A 20,023-nucleotide genomic window follows, 5' to 3' on the forward strand; every position below is an offset into this window, starting at 1 on the left:
ATATTTGTTTTTAATTTTTATTTTTTGAAAGGCAGATCCCCACCAGTTATTCAACTTACCATTGGGTTTTGAACCTGCAACGTCCCACCCACAAGGAGAAGTAAACATACAGCTCCTCCCAACCACACGGAGACCCATTGGTTTTTATTAGCTTTTTTTTTTTGTTTATGGGTTCTTTTCTCAATGCAGCCTTATGTTGTTTTTTCTCTCATGGACTCTTTTCTCTCGAATGGTTCATATTTATTCTTCTTTTTAGCATATAGCACACACACACACACATATATATATATATATATTGAACCAGGCTACTTAATGGGCCCACCTCCCTGCAAAGTAAAACTTGGGGTTGAGGACAACCCAGCCTTAAGTGCCTCAACGGCCGTCCCCAGTGGGATTCGATCCGGAGCCTTCAGCAGGACCCCACAATGGGTAACACTGCGGTGGTGCCTACACTTCATAGGCATTGAACATAGTGTAATTTATAGGAACCTAATATATGGTAATTTTACATTTTAACTTTTAGGGTTTGATTTTTTAAAAATAAATGCTTATTTTTGGAGAATTTTACTCAAACACGGATGCATGAGTTATTTTTACCCTCTAAAATTACTTATTTGCCTTTATTTATGCTCTCTAGTCCAATATGGACTTTCTCCTTTGCAACCAAACGTGCTCCATAGTCATTCCAACCAACAATCACAAGGACCTAACCATTACACATATAAATGAAGACAATCTCACTTCCTCTTCCAAATGCATAAACCCTCATCAGAGCTATCATTTTCCAAACACCCATCGACCATGTATCTACCAAATGCATAAACTCCTATCCCAACTGCCACTTTTCAAACATAGCCGCCCGTTTGGATGACACCCCCAAACCCAATTTTTTAAACCAGTTTTTTACATGAAAACCAAGTTTGGTCCATTGTTTGAATGACACCAAACATGGTTTCTATGAAAACCAGGTTTTGCAAAATCTGGTTTGAACCCGGTTTTGAAAAAAACTGGTCTTACCTAGTTTTTTCATGAAGGGGTAACATGGTCTTACCTATTGAGTTACCCCTTCCAATACCCCCAAAAGTCCCTTTGATGGAACTACCTTTCCTTATTACTTAGTTTCCTAATCTCTTGATGTGGCCAGCCTTTGCTAGACCTTTTTAGGGTCTTCTAAAAATAACACCACCCCTATGAGGTCTTATTTTGGAAATTTAAAAAGTTTTGACTTTTTTCATTTTTACCTTGTTTTTGGTAACTTTCAATTTAAAGTTTATTTTTGTTTATATTATTTTAAACTTTAAATTAGGATGCCACATAGGATGGGATGACCCACCTATGAACTCCTACAATTTTATAAACTCTAGTTAATTTTTGAAATCTATTTTATGAAATTCAAGTCAAATTAATTTCAAATTAAAAATGTTTCATAAGTTAATTCGAAATTCATATGAAATGCTAATACATATATTTTAATTAAATTCAAGCCTAATTAAATTTATTAATATATTTTTAAAGTTTTAAGCATTTAAATCATTTATTTTAATTAATTCTACTGAGGTAAAAATCTGAATTAAAAAAAAATGATTTTAAGAAAATGTTCTTTGAATTTTCTAGAACCCTAGGCGTGTATGGGTTATATATATATATTCTAAACCCTATAAGCCCTCAAATGCATTCTTTTTAGTTAAAATTTGAGATTTCATTTTAGTACATAATAAGAAAATTCAAAAATTCAAAAAAAGGTCTAAAAAATCCTGAATATTACACGTTTGCATCAGCTGACCCGGCCTGCCATGAGGGCGAGGTTTACATCAGGATTTTAGGCCCAAGCCCATTAGGAACCGGGTCAGGTTTCAGCTCGATCCATTAGCAGGCCAGCCCGCAGGCTACGGAGCCGGCCCAATGGACCTGAGTTATAAAAAAATAAAAAAAGTAAAAATTAGTTTTTTATGAAAACTAGAAATCACATAGTAAATGAAAACTTGTTAATTACTTTTAATTATCTAATTAATTGCATTAATTTTAAGAGAAAGATAATTAATTGCACCAAATCACATTAATTGCACACACAGTTGAGTAAGATTATTTTGTGTAGGAATCATCTTATTTGAGCCTGCCCGAACCCGGCCTGCTTAAGAACAGGCCCAAAACTCGACCTGATAGTAAATGGGCCGGACCGAGCCCATTAGCGGGCTGGGGATGCCCGATGCCCACCATACCTGTAAGACCCAAATCCCCCCATACAATATACCGTTTTTGTATTAAATTTTGTTGCTAGTAGCCTACCCAACTTGTTTAGTACCGCGCTTAACTACCATTTTTCTCTTTCTCAATAAAAAAAAACTTTACCGTTTTAATTAAATTATACCTGACCTTAATATTTTTTTGAGAATTAGTACCGCATTACTCTTTGCTTTTTTTTTTTTGCAGAGCTAGAGCTACCAGGACAGATGTAGGGCTGGTAAACCAGCTGAAGGAGCCGAGCTTGAAGTGTCCAAGCTTGGTTCATTCCTGTGATGAGCCAAGCTGAATACAAGCTCATAATGAGTCTGAGTTAAATGAGCTGAGTTCGAGCTGACTTTTTTTGATAAATAAAAGTTCAAGCTTACTTATTTACCATAATATTTTGTTTTAAAGCTCGAAGAAATAGGATTACAAAAATTACATATAAACATATATCTAAAATATATTTCCTACTGTCTAAGGAGCTTATATGAGTCCAGCTGAACTTATTGTTCATATTGTTCATATTCAGCTTGTTGAGCCTATTTTATGAGTTCAGACATCACAAACTGCTGAGCTTGTTTTCCAACCCTAAGATTATGTGCCAGGGGAGAGACCCACTTAGACCATTGAAAAAAGAGAGCAAATTTCCAACCCAACTGCCTTCATCAGTTTGCCCAAAAAGTAAATTGTCAGGTTCTAACATGATCCCATTTTCAATTTTTTGTGGATAACAGAAAAATATATATAACATGACACGATGAAAATGCTTTGATTTGACTTATTTTTAATCAATGTGATCTTGAAACAAGTTAAGACAATTTTTTTTGACTTATGAAAGGTCAATTTTTTTAGAAAATAATAGAGAAACACTTGGCATTAGCTTGCTTGAAGTTAATATGACAAAAAATAAAAATGTTGTCAATATGCATTTTCAGATGTTCCTTTTAGCCAGAACTTAAAAACCAACTGAATTTTGGTTGGGACTCGTTTGCCATCAAGAATCGATAGGCTCTTCTAAAGGCCTGTTATGATGCAACCATGAGCATTTCTGTGATTTTCATGCTCCAACAGTGGACGGGTCTGCAATGGTAAGAAATAATCTCATCCAAACCAATCAATTCAACTGTTCATTTATTTATGATAAATAATTGGGTTGCAGAAGAGGGGGCAGAGCCAGAGATCTAAACTACGGTGAGCATAAATCATAAAAAACAAACAAATTAAAACCCTAAATTCTAACACAGACTCATAGATATGTTAATTGAAAAAGAAACATAACATCCTTAAAATTCTAACCAGAATTCAAGCATGCATTTATGAAATCATGTTTAATATTGATTGAAAAAAAAAACCTAGTTAAATATTTATGGTATTTAAAAACTAAATAAAAAACTTAAATTCTAACAAAAATCAAAGATTTAAGATTTGATAAGTTATCACCAAAATCAAGCATTCATTAATGAAATCATGCTTAATGATATATATAAAAAACATAAAAAAACCCAAAAATTATAATTAAACATTTGCATCATTTGCAAAAATGCAAACCAATATCGTCATATCTAAAAAATTCATGGATTTACGTTGATTCATAAAAAAAACTTAATATTTTAACTAAAATCAAGCATTCATTACATGTCTAATACTAATTTAAAGACACAAAAAACCTTAAAATCCTAATTAAACATTTATGCTACTTAAAAAAATAAACTAAATAAAAAACAAAAACAAAAACAAAAACAAAAACAAAAACAAAAACAAAAACAAAAACAAAAGCTCTAACAAGCATCATACATTATGCTAAAAAAACAAATAATATCCTTAAAATCAAAACATAAAAAGAAATTAATGATATACAATATTTAAAATGTATCAAATTCGATGAGTTTTTTAATATTATTCTTTAAAATTGGGCTTCACTTCAACCCAAAAATTTTTAGGACTGAAGGGCAATAAAAAGTATTTTAAAAAATGAATTAAAGTTTCAATAATTACTAAAAGAAAATGCATATTAATTCTAAGTTTATCAACATCTTTAAATATTTAGTAATTACAAAACATAATATTTACGAATTGTTCTAGTTGTTTCCACATACTACTAATTATAAAATAGGTTTTATGTAAATAATTGGTTTGGGTTCGGGTATGAAGCGGGTTCAGATTTGGGTTGGTTAGGTTTTATAATATGGAGAACCATTCGGGTTGGGTAAAAAAGTGGGTACGGTCCAAACGAGTTCAGGTCTTTATTTGCAATACCCAAGATCCGGGCCGTGTTTCCGGGTCTATATTTTGGATCCTACACGAACCCATGGGTCTACTAAAATCGGGTCGGGTCAGGTATAATCGGTTTAGGAGCTCGGGTAGGGTCGGGCATACCCCGATCCAGTTACAACCTACTTACCCGACCCAGTTGCACCCTACTTAGAGTAGAGCTTCCCTCCCCCCCCCTTAGTTTTGCAGTCTTGCGGTCAATCTCAAGCAAGACGAGGTGCTCTCTCTCTCTCTCTCTCTTTTGTTCTTGGTGATGATGAATCCTTTTCGACAACACCCATCTTTGAGTTTGTGGTCCATTCCTTTTGCATATTTGAGACGTTGGGTGCTATCATTTTCCACCACCATCAATGAAAACCACCCACCATCACCATCCCCTCTGAAGAAACCATCACCAAATATGGTCGATTATCTCATCAACTCATGTGGGTTCCCTTCAGAACATGCTATGTGTATTTCACAGAAGATAGGAAGCCGGGATATCATTTCAAATGCTGAAAATGTGATCAATTTCTTGAAAATTAGCGGTTTCACCGACACCCACATGAAGAAACTCATTAGTTGTTATCCAAGAGTTCTGGGAGTTGGTTTAGAGAAAGGCCTGGAACCCAAGATCAGGGCTTTTCAGGATTTGGGTCTCTCCGGCATTCGGCTTGCGGATTTGATTGTCTCGCAAGCAAAAACTCTGAACAGAGATATTGGCAAATTGATAGCATCCATTGGCTACCTTAGGGCCTTGCTTCATAATGATGAACATGTGGTTCGGGCAATCAGGAACTCTACTGGGTTCTCTACAAGTGATGTCAGGAAGAGGATGGAACCCAACATCTCTATTTTGCGTCGTTGCGGCTTTGCCGAAGAGGCTGTGTTGAAATTTGTGGTTAGAAAGCCTATGCTTTTGATGGTGAAGCCCAATCGGCTTGAGGAAATTGTGAAGAAGGCCTATGAATTGGGGTTTGAGCAAGGATCCGGCATGTTTCCGCAAGCGGTTTGGGTCATCTCCTCGATGAATCAGTCTACTTGGGATTCCAAATTCGAGATCTTGAAGCGCTTTGGATTGAATGAAGACCAAATTCTTTTGGCCTTTCAAAAATGCCCGGTCTTTCTGTCAATGTCTGAGAGAAAAATGCAGAGAGCAGTGGAGTTCTTCATGGATGAGCTCAAATACAAGCCTTCAGAAGTAGCAGAGAATGCAACTATTATGAAATTGAGCATGGACAAAAGAATTATTCCTCGGCATTCTGTGATGAACATGTTGGTTTCAAAGAAGCTTCTTAAGAGAAATTTAAGAATGTCAACTCTCTTGATTATGAGTGAGAAGAAGTTCTATGAGGACTATGTGCTTAAGTATAAGGATGGCCATCCTGATGTGTTTGATACTTATGCAAGGATGACAAAATGAATCCTTGATTGATTGATTTCACACTGGCAAAGGTAAACTAGTCTCACGTTCATTCTTGAACTTTTTTCATCTCTATTGGATGAGTTTTGTAGTGCGTACTTAGTTTGTTTAAACCTTGAAATTCAATAGTTGTATCAAAGCATAACAACATTCTCTCGTAGGCAAGGTGAGGAAGAAGTATTTCAATCAAACAAATTGTATTTATTGAAGTTACCCTTCTTGCGAAGCACTAGATTTGCACTGAGAAACAATTCCACATTGAGGTCTCTTTATTAATTCGAGTTCTGTGGAGACTATGAATATCAAACTGTGCATACAGAAAAATGTGGTTCTTCTGTCAATTTCGATCTTTTACTGGCTGTTTTCTTCCCTTAATGCAGTTGTCTTGTTTTTTTTTCTTTTTTTGCTACGAGCAAGTAATTTTTCTTTTACAAAATGATAGTATGTTGAAAGAGGACATTCACAAGGTGTTAGTTGTCCACTGAAATACCTGTTTTTTAGTGGATTCACAAGCTGGAGTTAGGCAAACCCCTATCAGATGACAAGAATAATTACATCAAGCGCAATCACTGTTATACAGGGAACCGATCTGGAGGCTTATCCTTCCAAATTCTATCACTATCAATGGTTCAGCCTGGTGAAATACCCAAAATCATGACACTGTCACTTTCACTGAATGAAGAATTGTGTGTAGGCCACTACTTGCAGAAGAAAGATGACCATCTTTGCTTTGTAGAGATGGATGGTCAACCGTTAAAAATGGCTTGAACGATTCTTGGTTCTGTTCTTTCCAACATCTGCAGTGAGCTGTGAGTTTTACACATTCAGGTTACTGCCAAGAGGATCATTCTTATCCAGAATGAAAGACCAGGTAGTGAAGCAAGCAATCCATGATGAGGGCATGATTACCAGGCAGAGAGACTGAGGGAAATTGGGAAGGCGACAAGAAGCAGCTAGATGCTCTGGTTGCTCTCAGTTGTCCACTTGTTAATCATGTGTGGTAGAAATCAATCCATGCCACATTGCGCTTTTGACTCTGAGCTTGAACTTTAACAATATGAAGAGTCTTGCACAAGCCATGGGCAGTCACATCCAGAATGGTATGGTAAAAGAAGTAACCTTATTTGTATTAGAAAAAGATGTACTGAAGCAGCTGAAAAGGAGCCTGCAGGCTCCAGGATTACTTGGAATTTTGTATTAGTTTAGTTTTTCCACTCTGTGCATTTTGGACTAGTTGGTGGGTGTGCGTGCATGCATGTGATATAAGTCAACATGCCTGTATCACATCACAAGAACTTCTTGTTCTTTCCAATGTTGGCAGAATAATGGTGATGATGGGCATCTCAAGTGCCAAGAATGCCATAATATCAAGGGATTTGGTTGAAGATTGAATTATCCTATCTCTCTTCAGATGGAGGAGGTACACAAGGGAGTGCTTTAAAAATATTGATATTTTATGAAGGTTTTCATAGGTTCCTGATGATTGGAAGTGTACATGCTAAAATTGGTTCATTCCCACTCGAAGAGAAAAAAAAAACTTATGCCCATGCTTATTGCACTGTAATAGCAGATTTATATCAGTAACCATGACATATTCATTGTTGGGCACATTTTATTATATGGCTGCAGTTTTTTTCTTTCCTCTTTTGTGGCAAATTCATCAGTATGCACGACCAATATTGTTGCGTTAAAATATTTGATTTTGGTTTCTGATTTTTTTAAGAGTCATCATCAAACATGTTAAATTGGAAATAATTCTCATCTTAGCTGGCCAAGTTTCAGTCGGTATATGATAACTGACATAAGGCGCCGGCCATGTTTTCTAGTTGAAGTTAACCATTAAATATTCTATTACATCATTTTATGTCTGGGAATGAATTCCTTTTGTTCTGCTCTCATTGATTTCACGTGTCCAATTCAGTTTGCCATTGCACAATCTACTTGCCTAGTATTGTCATATTTTCTTGAAAACAAAAAATTGCACACTGTAAAGCTTCACGTGTAACAAACATATGTTTTAGAAAATTCCATCAGGTCTTTGTTCAAATAATGTGTGTGGTGATTGATCCAATGTGGAAAATTATCCGGTTCCACATCCCCATTGAATTGCCAAGATTTATTGCAATCAGCAATATTTTATCTTTAAGGCTAGTTATCCTCTAATTGACTTTTGTCATTCTCTTCTTGTGAAGGGAGTCCGTATAATCAAAATCCTCTTCAACTGCAGAATTTTATATTTTGAAGTTCTGCAGATCAAGTTTGTTCTGTAACTGCAGGGTATGCATCTCCGCACATCATGCACATAAGTTGCCCTATATTCTGATTTAGTAGCTTTAACTTGAAGGTTAGCATCAGCCTCGAGTTCACATTTGGCCATTTTGTTTGTATGAACGCATTCAATGTAACAAACCAGTTACATGTCCCACATACCAACAAGTGACAAAGAATATATATATATATATATATATATATATATATATATATATATATATATATAAACTAATGTGTAGGTTACAGACCATTTATCTCCCAAACCATCCCAGGACCCTCTAAAGACATACTTGCACGAGTTTTTTGCTTAATCCAAACATGTAGATGCATTTATTATTGCTTAATTACTAACAACATTGCTTTGAATCAAATCAATTTAACAAGAATTCTTGATTTTTTAGTTAATCAAGTTTTGGTGTAATATATACCGTTGATTTTTTTTTTGTTGAGCTAAAAACATATCTTAACATGAGAAATGTTTAAGCTAATACATGTTTTCTGGTAAATAAAGCATGAAGATCATATCTACAGGTTTAGATTAAACACAAAACACATGCAAGTATGTTTTTTAAAGGGGTTTGGGACATTGAGAAGCCTTCTCGTTTTTTGGCTTCTCTCATTCAAGATCCTGAAAAAGATTATTCATATGTTGGAACTTCTGTTTCACAATTTTCTTTGGCAGGAGGGTGCTGCTGGTAAGCAGCCTCATCTTATTGCTTGGGACAATCTTTGTAAACCTAAGATGGAAGGAGTTGGTATTCACAAAATTTGGGAAGTTCTTGCAAAATTGGTGATTGATGTGTTGTGCAAAGACTGGGAGTGGGCTGTATTTACTTGAGCTAAATATTTATGGGACAGAAGTTTTTGGGGGCTGAATAGTATATGCTGTGGCTCGGGTGTGTGGAAACGTATTGTTTGGGGCTGGTCAGGTATAAAGGAGTTTATTTTGTGTGTTGTGAAGGATTGTAGTCATACAAAATTCTGGACTGATCCTTGGATGGGATTTCCGTTCATTTCCCTTATTGATTCTCATGATTTGAGACGCCTGTCTAGAGTTGAGAAACTGTAGGTGTTTGAGGGGCTTGCTATTTTTGGGTCTTGTTATGACCCTCTTTACCTTGCAGCAAATTTGGAATCAGGTTTATTTATTCTCTACTTCTATAGGTAGAGATCAAATCTGGTGGAAAGGTAGTAAAGAAGCTTTGTTGGTGTCCAGGAAAGAGATTTGAGACTATCAGAGTGGATGCTGATCATCAACTTTTGGTACAATAAAGTGTGGACGAAGGGTGTGATCCCTAGAACTTGCTGGGTTGTATACTTAGCTTGTTTTCAGAAGCTATTAACTCAAGACAGGTTAAGGAAATTTGTAATTATCTTCCCTAACAGGTGCTATCTATGCTGTAAAGAAGAGACACTTATTCTTTACATGTCATATTTCTTAATCGGTGTAGAAATTTGTTTCACAATTTTGGAAGACTAGGGTGCTGCACTCAACAATTGTTAAAAGAACTTTCTTGGACGTCAATCCAATTCAATCAGCCTTGTCTTAAAAAATGTGGGGATCCTATTTTTCATGTTGTGTTTTGGAGGTTGTTGACTATTAGAAACTCTATTTGTCACGAGGATGAAGTCTATTCTAAAGAGAGGTTTCTAAGATCTATATGGAATGCCTGTGCTGAAAGTTTCATGACGTGTAACTGGCCTGATGAGATGCTTCTTATTATCAATCTTTTTGTTGCAGGGGGACCAGCTGTTGAGCCTCTTTTGGGGTTTGATGATCACGTTGTTTTTCAGCTTCGCTAGTTCTTCATATGGGCAGTTTCGGTTGCTGGCTATTGTTGCTTAGAGTAGGAAAAAAAATTATTGGTTTGAGAAGTGGCAATGAGAGATGGTTGTTGGAGGGTGAATGTTGCAAAATTTTCGTTGAAGACATGGATGCTCATCTCAGGTTCTTGTGGCATCGAACAATAAGAAGTGGTGTGATGCAATTAATGTTGCGTTAAAGGGCCGTGGGAGATCTTCCACTGCGTTATCCTTGGTTTCTAATTTCAACATTAGGTTGTATTTTGTAGAGACGTCCATGGCTTATGTTTTATTCTTGCTCTGACATGATGGTACTTTGAACTGGAAAGATAAGCCGCTGGATTGGCTCCCTTCTATCGGATGATTGTTTGTAAATGTTAATTTTTTATTAATATAATTCTGCGCAGTCTCCAGCTTTTCCTGGATGATTGTTTGTAAATGTTAAATTTTTATTAATATAATTCCGAGCAGTCTCCAGCTTTTCCTATAAATGATCTGGAACCTGCACATTTCTCTCTCTCTCTCTCTCTATCTATCTATCTATCTATATATATATATATATATATGAGTAGAGAGTAGGTACTTGAACATTAGGTGTTTGTGATATGTGCTTGATGGAGTTTTCAGTTTTTTTTCTTTTTATTTTTAAATTCTGACCATACAGATGTGATCTATGTACTTGATTTTATAGGGATCAACTCTTGAAGTGTTTGATTCCGACCCATGGGTGGATTTTTATAAGGTTTGAAAAATCAATGGATCAAAATCTTTGTAAATTTTTGATGCTCCAAGTATAATTTTTTTTTTATCAACAACACATGATCTAAGTGTGAATTCCTCATAAATTGACCATGCCCAACACATTTAGGGGGTCGGAACTGCGAAAAAACCCCTAAACAGCAGAAAACCCCATCAAGCATGCATCCCAAGCACCTATGCTCTCTCTCTCTATATATATATATATATAATCTCGCTGGAACATGAGAATTATCACATGGATTTTTTGTTTCTTTTCTCTTAATCTAACCATGAGGATGTGATCTACATGCTTGGTTTTATAAGAACCAGATATTGAATCATCCAATTATGATGCATAAACAAGATTTTTTAAGACTTTGAAATAAACGCCTCATAATCTTCATAAGTGTTTAAGCATCCAAAACTTATATTTTTTCATAAAAAATACATGATCCAAGCATTGATTCCAAGCAAATTCACAATGTTAAACACATCTACATTGTTGGATTTGCTAAAAAATGTTGGAAGTGCCTAGTTCAAGCTGTAGTTCTCATATATATGACAACATATATATGAGAACTAAGCATATTAGGCCCTATTTTTCTGCCCCATAGTTTTGAAGTGTTTTATGGTAGATCTTAACTGTTAGATGTGTTTAGCATGCTCGATTTAGTGAGAATTGATTCTTAAATCATGTTTTTTCCATGAAAAAACATGATTTTATGATCCAAAAGCCCGTTCCCACTAAACAAAACCTATAGATCACATCTATGGTGTTAGATGTGAGAAAAAAAAGCCCCAAAATAACATTTTTTGAGGGGGCAAAACGGGGCAGAACCAGAAGGTGGGCAGGAGCGCATTACTCTCTCTCTCTCTCTCTCTCTCTCTCTATATATATATATATATATATATATATATATATATATATATATCGCGTTGGCCGTCCATTGCAGGGCGTGATGGACGATCAATGCAAAAACCATTAAAAATGCTAAAATAGACTTTTTGAGCATTTTAGCATTTTTAGAGTTTTTTGACCATTACTAAAGGTCCGAGTAGAAAATGGGACCTTGAGCGGTGGTCACTAAAGGTAAAAAATGCTCAAAAAGCATGTTTTTGCCCCTTAGCATGTTTTTTGTGCTTGTCCATCACGCCTTATGATGGATGGGGTGATGGATGGGCAGCGTGGTTGCGCAGGTAGCTTCACACCTATCACTCACTATATATATATATATATGTGTGTGTGTGTGTGTGTGAATAGGCTACTAATGAAGGTAAGGAACTAATGAGTACAAATCATTCCTTCAATTTTTTTTAATTTTTTTAGGTCAAATGGTACACATGTAATTTACATGGTTTATTTAATAGGAGACTTGTTTTGAATCATGATTATGACAAGTAATTAAGTTTTTAAAGGTGTCCAAAGATCAATGGCCTACAATGTGCCAAAATTTCATACACATTTTTACATAAGAAAAGCACGATCTAAGGCTTGATCCTTAGCAAACAAACCATGCTGAACACATGTATGTAGTTAGATTGAGTCGATATAACTTGCACCTATGATTTTCAGCTCATTAGTTTCTTACCTTCATTAGTAGCAAATATTTCTCTCTCTCTCTCTCTCTCTCTACATATATATATATATATATATATATATATAGGGTAATACATTTGTGCTAAATGAAAATGCTAAATGTAGTTTATGAGCTTTTTTCATCTTATTTTTTAAATTATGATGATATAGATGTGATCTATGTACTTGATTTTATAAGGATTTACAAGAAACCAAAAAGGATTCACATTCCAATATGATGGGTGTTGACCAAAGGACTCTATTTGACAATTTTTAGGAAAAGTTTTACCCATATTTGGAATTTCAGACACCTGTAGCCCATATTTAAAATTAAAGGTGAAAGGTTGGCTCCTGAAAGGATTTTTCCTATATTTGATATGAGAGAAAATGATCCTAAATAAGTTGAGAATTTGGCGCTTTTGGGTGTACAAAGAATTTTGATATATTTATAGGTATTTAAAAAAATACACCATTTTTCAAGGACAATACGATTATTTTTTATTAATTTAACAAAAAATGACTATATTGTATGACAAATTTGATGTGTTTTGTCAAATGCCCTGCAAATTTTGAAATTCGCCTGATGTTCAATTTTGTAGGTTCACTATTTTTTATGAACTTTTTACCTTTAGCATGAGCGAATTTTTCTTTATTTTTGCACGTTACGTCGCAACGCTCTTTCATCTCGCTAAATCTCACTAAAAATGAAATTCACATGATATTTCTACAAAAATCATGAATTTTGCACAATATACGATGCAAAATGACTACATTTGCAAAAGCTTCATGATTTTTGCATCTATAATACAAAAATTGTGATACTACTTGCAAGTTTCATCAAGAGTTTCACATTGGTGGTTGTGAAAGTCTACCTTTCGATGCAAAATTCATAAAGTTTGCAGAATTCACAAGCTTTTGCATGCCGTCGACTTCAAGAGATGCAAGATTTTGTTTTAATGTGCAAATTTGCCTGAGTGCAAATTTTATTAAGAGTTTTGGATTGGTGGTTGTGAAATTCTTGAAATGTTTGTGAAAGTCCTAAAATTTCTTTTTAGCGTGAGAATTATGTCAGCATTAAAAGCAACGTTCCATTTCTTAAAACCTATTATGCTCAACCTAGGGCTATTTTCACATAACTTAGGATTCTTGTAGTCTCCAACCATTGTTTTGTAATTACTGAAGCGTTGTTTTGTAAATATCATTGTTCTAAGTATTGAAGCATCATTTCATATTTGTGGATATCCGTACGAGCATAGTATAAAAGCAAAGCTAAGGTTTCATAGAAACTAGGGTTTTTCTGGTCTCCTACAAGTAAAAAATTATGGCTATTTTGTTAGGGTCAAACATCGATGATGAGAAGATCGATGACACTTCATCGGTGGAAAACCATTGACGGTGAGTTTTTTTGGTAGGTGCATCTTATAGTATGGGTGAGATAGGAAATAAAAGTCCGCAAGTTGTTCATGAGTATTGCAGTTGGTCATCTGAAAACTCGTTCTCATCATATAGAGAACGTGAACGATGATGATATAGAATCGATGGTGAGGTTTGTGGTTTTAACAAACTGTGATAACCGAATAGCGTGTTGAACGATGATGATATAGAATCAATGGCATATTGTATTTTCTTTTCATCAACATAGAGTAAACGTATCTCATAGTCAGCGTTCGATCACATGGTATGGGTGAGATAAGAAATATTAGGAGAACAATATAGAGTGTAGAGTCAATGATGGTTTACTGTATTTTCTCCCTATCAAAGATGTGGTGATATGCAACATTCTTGAGGTCTAAGAGATGAAGGTATCTTTGCACATGATTTATTTTCTTCATATCAAAGAGGCAATGAAAAACAACATTCTTATGAAAGAATGAAATGTATGAACAACTTTATTTTGTGAAAGAATTGAATGAATGCAATCTATTACCATTCATTCATTTTGTGAAAGAATAATATTAATGCAATGTATGAATGACTTTATTTTATGAAAGAATGTAATGAATGCAATGTATGCGTGACTTCATTTTTGTAAAAGAATGTAATGTATAAATAGATTCATTTTGTAAAAGAATGAAATGAATACAATATACAAGCAACTTTATTTTGTAAAACAATAAAATGAATGCAATGTATTACCATTTATTCATTTTGTAAAAGAATGACATGAACGCTATATATGAATAATTTTATTTTGTGAAAGAATGAAATAAATGCAATGTATGAGCAACTTTATTTTGTAAAAGAATGAAATGAATGCAATGTCTGAGTGACTTTATTTTGTGAAAGAATGAAATGAATGCAATATATGAGCAACTCTATTTTGTAAAAGAATAAAATGAATGTAATACATGAGCAACTTCATTTTCACAAAAGGGTGAAAAATTCACAAGTATACATGCAATTTTTTTTCAAAATAAGTGAATTTCTTCTTTATGTGCAAAAAGTTCACAAAAGGATTAAAAAATTACACGTATACAAAATATATCGCACGTATACCAAACATGCGAATTTCTCATAAATTTGTGACTTTCTAACTAAATATGTGAATTTCTAATACAAATTCGCATATAGACATTAAATTTTTTATACAAATTCACATATATACATGCAACTTTTCTATGCAAATGTGCACGTATATATGCGATTTTTCTTCAAAATATGTGAAATTCTTACTTATGTGCAAAATTTCATCATATATGCACCATTTTTTCTTTAAATTTCATTGTTAGAGAACATATTTGCCTATTTAACAATACATACAAACAAAGTTTCTAAAATTTACAACTAAAATTCATCTATAAACATAACAAAACAAGTACAACTTCTGTAAACCTTGTATGAAAAATTACAACAAAATTTTAAATACAACCATGAATAAACTTTACATCAAAATGACATCCAAGTTTTTGTTCATTCTATCAAAATTATATCCATGTATTTTATTTGTCAAAAGAAAATACACATAACCATTGATGTATACTCTCCAAGATTGTCCAAAGCTTAACTAACTTTTTCTCGCCATCCGACACCTCATCGTCTGATGCTTTCTCTACCTCCCCCTTAGTTGGCTCATTGCAAACAGATAGTTTTTTCTTTCATATTTATACAATTTCATCATACACTTCCTGTAAACAGATATATCATTATGAAAAAGGTTATTATTAGACAACTAACAATAACTTACATAAAAAAATATAATAAAATATGACATACAATATACCTCAATAATTTAATTCTTCGCCTAAGCTCAAGTGTTGCATGTACATTAGGATAAATATTCTATAATGATACCTGCAACAATCATATACCAAGTCAAGAATATGTATACGTACAAACTGAGTTAAAAAACATGTGCAAAGTAATTACGAGTTTGTTTGCTTAGAAATATCTTGCATAACAGTAGTCATCTAGTCGGTGTAAATGTCGTAGCTAAATCACTCTGAAAAAAAATTGAACATGCAATATAATATTTAACCTAATGAGTACTTGAGAAAAATAAGCATATTATTGAATAAGTAATGTTATCATACCATATTTTTAACATTTTGATCAACAAAATCTATAGACATCGTGAAATTATACAACCTAAATCCTTTATATTCATATCCATTTCCCAAAGAACCCAATGATAATTGCCTTAATTGATAGAAATCAAGATTTGTAACATAAATCGAGTTTAAAGTCATTGTATATTTGAAAATTTATGTTATGTAAAAGTAAATATTAAGCACATCTTATCACATTCATATAATAGATACGACAACTGATCGGTTTCCAAGCAATTGTGAGCCCCTTATAGATGTTTTGGCATTTGAAGTATTTGTTGTGAATTTCAATGTTTACCGATTAGTTTATATTAGACAATAGAAAAATAATAAAAACCTCACTTTCAAGACTCATAGATAAATACGCGATATAGTAAATGGTTTTTGGCAATCTGCATCATGCTTTTATTTGCTTAATATGGTACTTTTGGAATCTCTATGAATCTTTATAGTGTTGTATCATCAAAATAAGTGATACATTCATGCTAGATTTAAATGAGTTTACATACAAATATAACAAATAAACAACTAAACCTGTGACATACTCATTTAACTAACCAACAACGTTTCTTCTCCAAATAGAAGCACTTTACTATATTTTAGCATTGGGGTCGGTGACCTGAGATTGCAGGCCTTTCTTGTGCCATGTTTATATATAATACCTTTCGTGAGATATCTAAAATATATACAGCAAACATAATACATTGTAGTAGTTCATTGAAACACACTATATAAATTACAAAGAGATAATTTATTAAAAACTACTAGCTAAATATTTTTTTAAAGCATAGAATACTCATACGTACTTTTATGAATGTTTATGCCTGTTGTGGCTAATCAGACCACATAAAACATATCATTAAGTTAACAACAATCACTCAAAAAGCCAACAAACCACAATAACCCCCGTAACCCCTATTCAATGCTTGTGTGCAGTCAATCTCAACCATATCTAACTAATTGAATGTTTGTGCATAGTTAACCCGAGCCCCACTTCACCAAGACAAAACAATCAAATATTAAGTACAAGACAAATAAACAAACATAGAATTTTTTTGAAGGGGTTGCTAAGACCTTGCAATAGGTAACAAAGGACGTGATTCAACAAGTAATGCATACTCTCTGGCACTCAGAATACTCAGTGGGAGCTAAATAGAGGCACTTGCGACACTAGGCCACCCTCTAAGGGGGTGGCTAAAGGTTAATATCCAATGTATCTTCAAAGACATGGTATACGGGGTACACAATACGCACTCTAATAGGTAATATAGTGAAAGCATGATGTTTTTTCTATAATGAGAAGTTGGAAGATAGGGAATGATCAACATGGTTAAAAATCCTAAGGAATGCAGGAGTGAAAGAGAAAGTTATCATAAAAACAACTCGAATGAACGTCTACCATCGAATATTATAAGCCTTAGAGGGAAGAGATCCAAAAAGAGAATTGTCTATAGACTTGTAACATACTTTGTACAATTTTGATAGAGTTAGCATTAACTACAATTAAAGTAAAAACTCACTTTTTGGTTAAAAACCTAACAAGTTTAGTGAGAAGAAGAATACCCAAGATTTGAAAAGATCAACCCTAGACTAGCACCCGTTAATAGAAGGGTGATTTTTTGTATACAAATTACAACAGGTATTAGATCAATGAACAAGTAGAAGTTTGCCTAAACCTAAAAAAAATAACAAATATATATATCTATGCAAAACAACCCTAAGTAAACCCTAAACGATAAATCTGGTGTCAAATATTAAATAAAACATAGGGTTATATAAGTAAAATATCCACAACAGAGAAACATATACAATACATCCACAACAACAATCAAACAAAAATAGTACAAGGCTATTAATTGCTCATATCTACAAAAAAGAAAAGTTTGAAAACAACAATAGTCACAAGAATTATAACGGCCCGACAGATTTCAATACAAAAATACCAGGATTTTTTTTCCAAGTTTACAAAATGTTGATTTTATTTATATATATATTTTCTAAAATATAATAATACAACGGTCTTATCAACAGACTTGTTCTAACCGTACCAAATACTAGATGACTCACCTGAGCGCAAGCGCAAGCATGTCTTTGCCTCCTAATACTAGATCCAATACGAAACCACCGTCAATGAATCCGATTGAACCATTACATAAAAAAAATTATTAAACCAAGTTCATCATTGGCAATGCTTTAACCAAAACAAGCTCTAAGGAGTCGGTCTGTGCATGCACCGACGTTTAATAGCTTTGTAGAACAAAGTTCAAAATTAAAACATCCAAATGACAAAATCCTTAAGTTATTACTTAAGTGAGTAAAGATATTGATTTTTGAAATTAATTTCATAAACTGATTTCTTGGTTAAATCTCTCAAACACATTAAATTTCAAACATCACTACCATCACATATCATGAATATAAATTTACTTAACATTAAATAATCTCATTTCAGTAATGAACCATTAAAACAAATGTTCAATTAAAATAGTCATTCAAATAATCAATAATTATCAAATGTAAAAGAAACAAGAAGCCCTTGGGATCATCAAAAACATCAGTGTGCATAACTCCCTCCAGCATCATGCACTCGCTCCAATCATCACAGATCACCTGAAAAATATCTTATTTTGAAAGCATGACTTTAAAAAGTCCTAGTAAAATTCATACAACTAATGCAAGATACAATACATAAAGCTTGCATAATATACATCAATAACTAAAGAACTACATCAACTATCAAAAGGCAGATATAAGTTTTTCAAAAGATATTCATGCATCCATATTTCATAAACAAGTATAGAATAACAATCTCAAGCATTTATATCATCAAGTCCAAATGAGATCAAAATATGTATCAATGAGCATGAATCCACAAAATTTTAGGAACAATAATAAAATATAGTAAAGTAAAGTGAGCAAGTAATTTATGTTTCACTTGATTACCATGACCTACCTGGGTATGACGTTAGACCAACCTGAAACATCCAGACTACTCGGGTGTTTATTATGCTATGTATTTGAATTTTTTTGAGTAACCTCGGAGTCGTATCTCCCCAAGGACAGAGCTAGACTATGAGAGGTAGCGACTGCTCTGAGAGAATTCTACCTGGGGGCATGGCTTTAGTCCACAATGATGATTATGATCTCTCACTTCTGCAGAAGTTCCGAGGGACATGCCCACTTAAGATAAAAGTAGCAATACTGGTCCCTCTAAATTCTCTGGGTTGGGGGACCGTCGAAGTATTGCCCCTCGTAGCTTAAAATAAATAAAAACTCAGAGAGCTTCTACCGCCTACCCTCTGTAAGTTAGACTAAACTAGTCTTTTCAGTTCAACTACCTTGACAAAGGCATACCCGAAAATATATTACAGGGTTATCTTTATGAATTAGGCTATAGGTAAATGCAACTACCATTTAGACTAGTGCATTGCCACCTCACTATTCCCTCTTATGGAACCGTAAATTATTTTAATTTCATCAAGCACACAAACTGGCAATACAATCGTGGAGGATTTCTATCAATCGTCTATGCATTTCCAAATATTGCATCTCAAAGCATAACATGCATCCTCACAATAAGAAATTATGTCAACATGCTGTTTAGCAATTCATTCATGCAGTATCACATAATTTCAATATTCAAAATAAGCATACATCAATTTCACAATTATGAATCAAACTGAGAACCACAGTTCTAACATCACCGTCAATTATTTAGGTCTCGTAGCTAGAGTAGCCCGAACCCGCACAACTGAAACATGTTGCCAATTCATATTACAATCAATATGTCCATGTTTATCCTTTCACATGCTTTGCAAATACAATCATGCTCATGCTCAATTTTCATGAAAATAAATACACTTAATCCACCATAATTGAATTTATTCACACATCTCAATTAAAATGTGTAGGAATATTTTTCTCAGAAACAAAGCATCTATACACTACAACCATAGCAATCAAACTCACCTTTATCACCATTATAAACATTTATATCAGACCTAATATGATTCCATACTATATTTATGAAAAGTTTAGAAAAAATAAACAAAAAATAATTAAAGCCATAAACCCGATTTTCTTGATAAGAGCTTCCATAAACCCTCATCGAGCAAATCGACCTGACTTCAATTACTATCTTGACTTTTTAGTACTCAAATCATATCAAACCTAATTAAAATATCCATGATA

At 33.7% G+C, this 20,023-nt stretch overlaps 1 protein-coding gene across 1 annotated transcript; it reads left to right on the forward strand.

Moving 5' to 3' along the window:
* Window positions 1-4,897: 4,897 nt before the first annotated feature.
* LOC149844938 (transcription termination factor MTERF8, chloroplastic-like) lies at window positions 4,898-10,276 on the forward strand. The gene is made up of 2 exons (XM_089986542.1): window positions 4,898-5,931; window positions 9,912-10,276. Exon 1 carries the CDS (start codon window positions 4,898-4,900, stop codon window positions 5,897-5,899), a length of 1,002 nt encoding a protein of 333 aa, XP_089842668.1. The 3' UTR covers window positions 5,900-5,931; window positions 9,912-10,276.
* Window positions 10,277-20,023: the final 9,747 nt, after the last annotated feature.

This window comes from Nuphar pumila, chromosome 2 (genome assembly GCF_984573655.1).
Source record: "Nuphar pumila chromosome 2, dmNupPumi1.hap1.1, whole genome shotgun sequence".
NCBI lineage: Eukaryota > Viridiplantae > Streptophyta > Magnoliopsida > Nymphaeales > Nymphaeaceae > Nuphar > Nuphar pumila.

Bases quoted from the DNA above. Each gene is read 5' to 3' on its own strand.
- LOC149844938 (XM_089986542.1), top strand. From the start codon at position 4,898: ATGGTCGATTATCTCATCAACTCATGTGGGTTCCCTTCAGAACATGCT.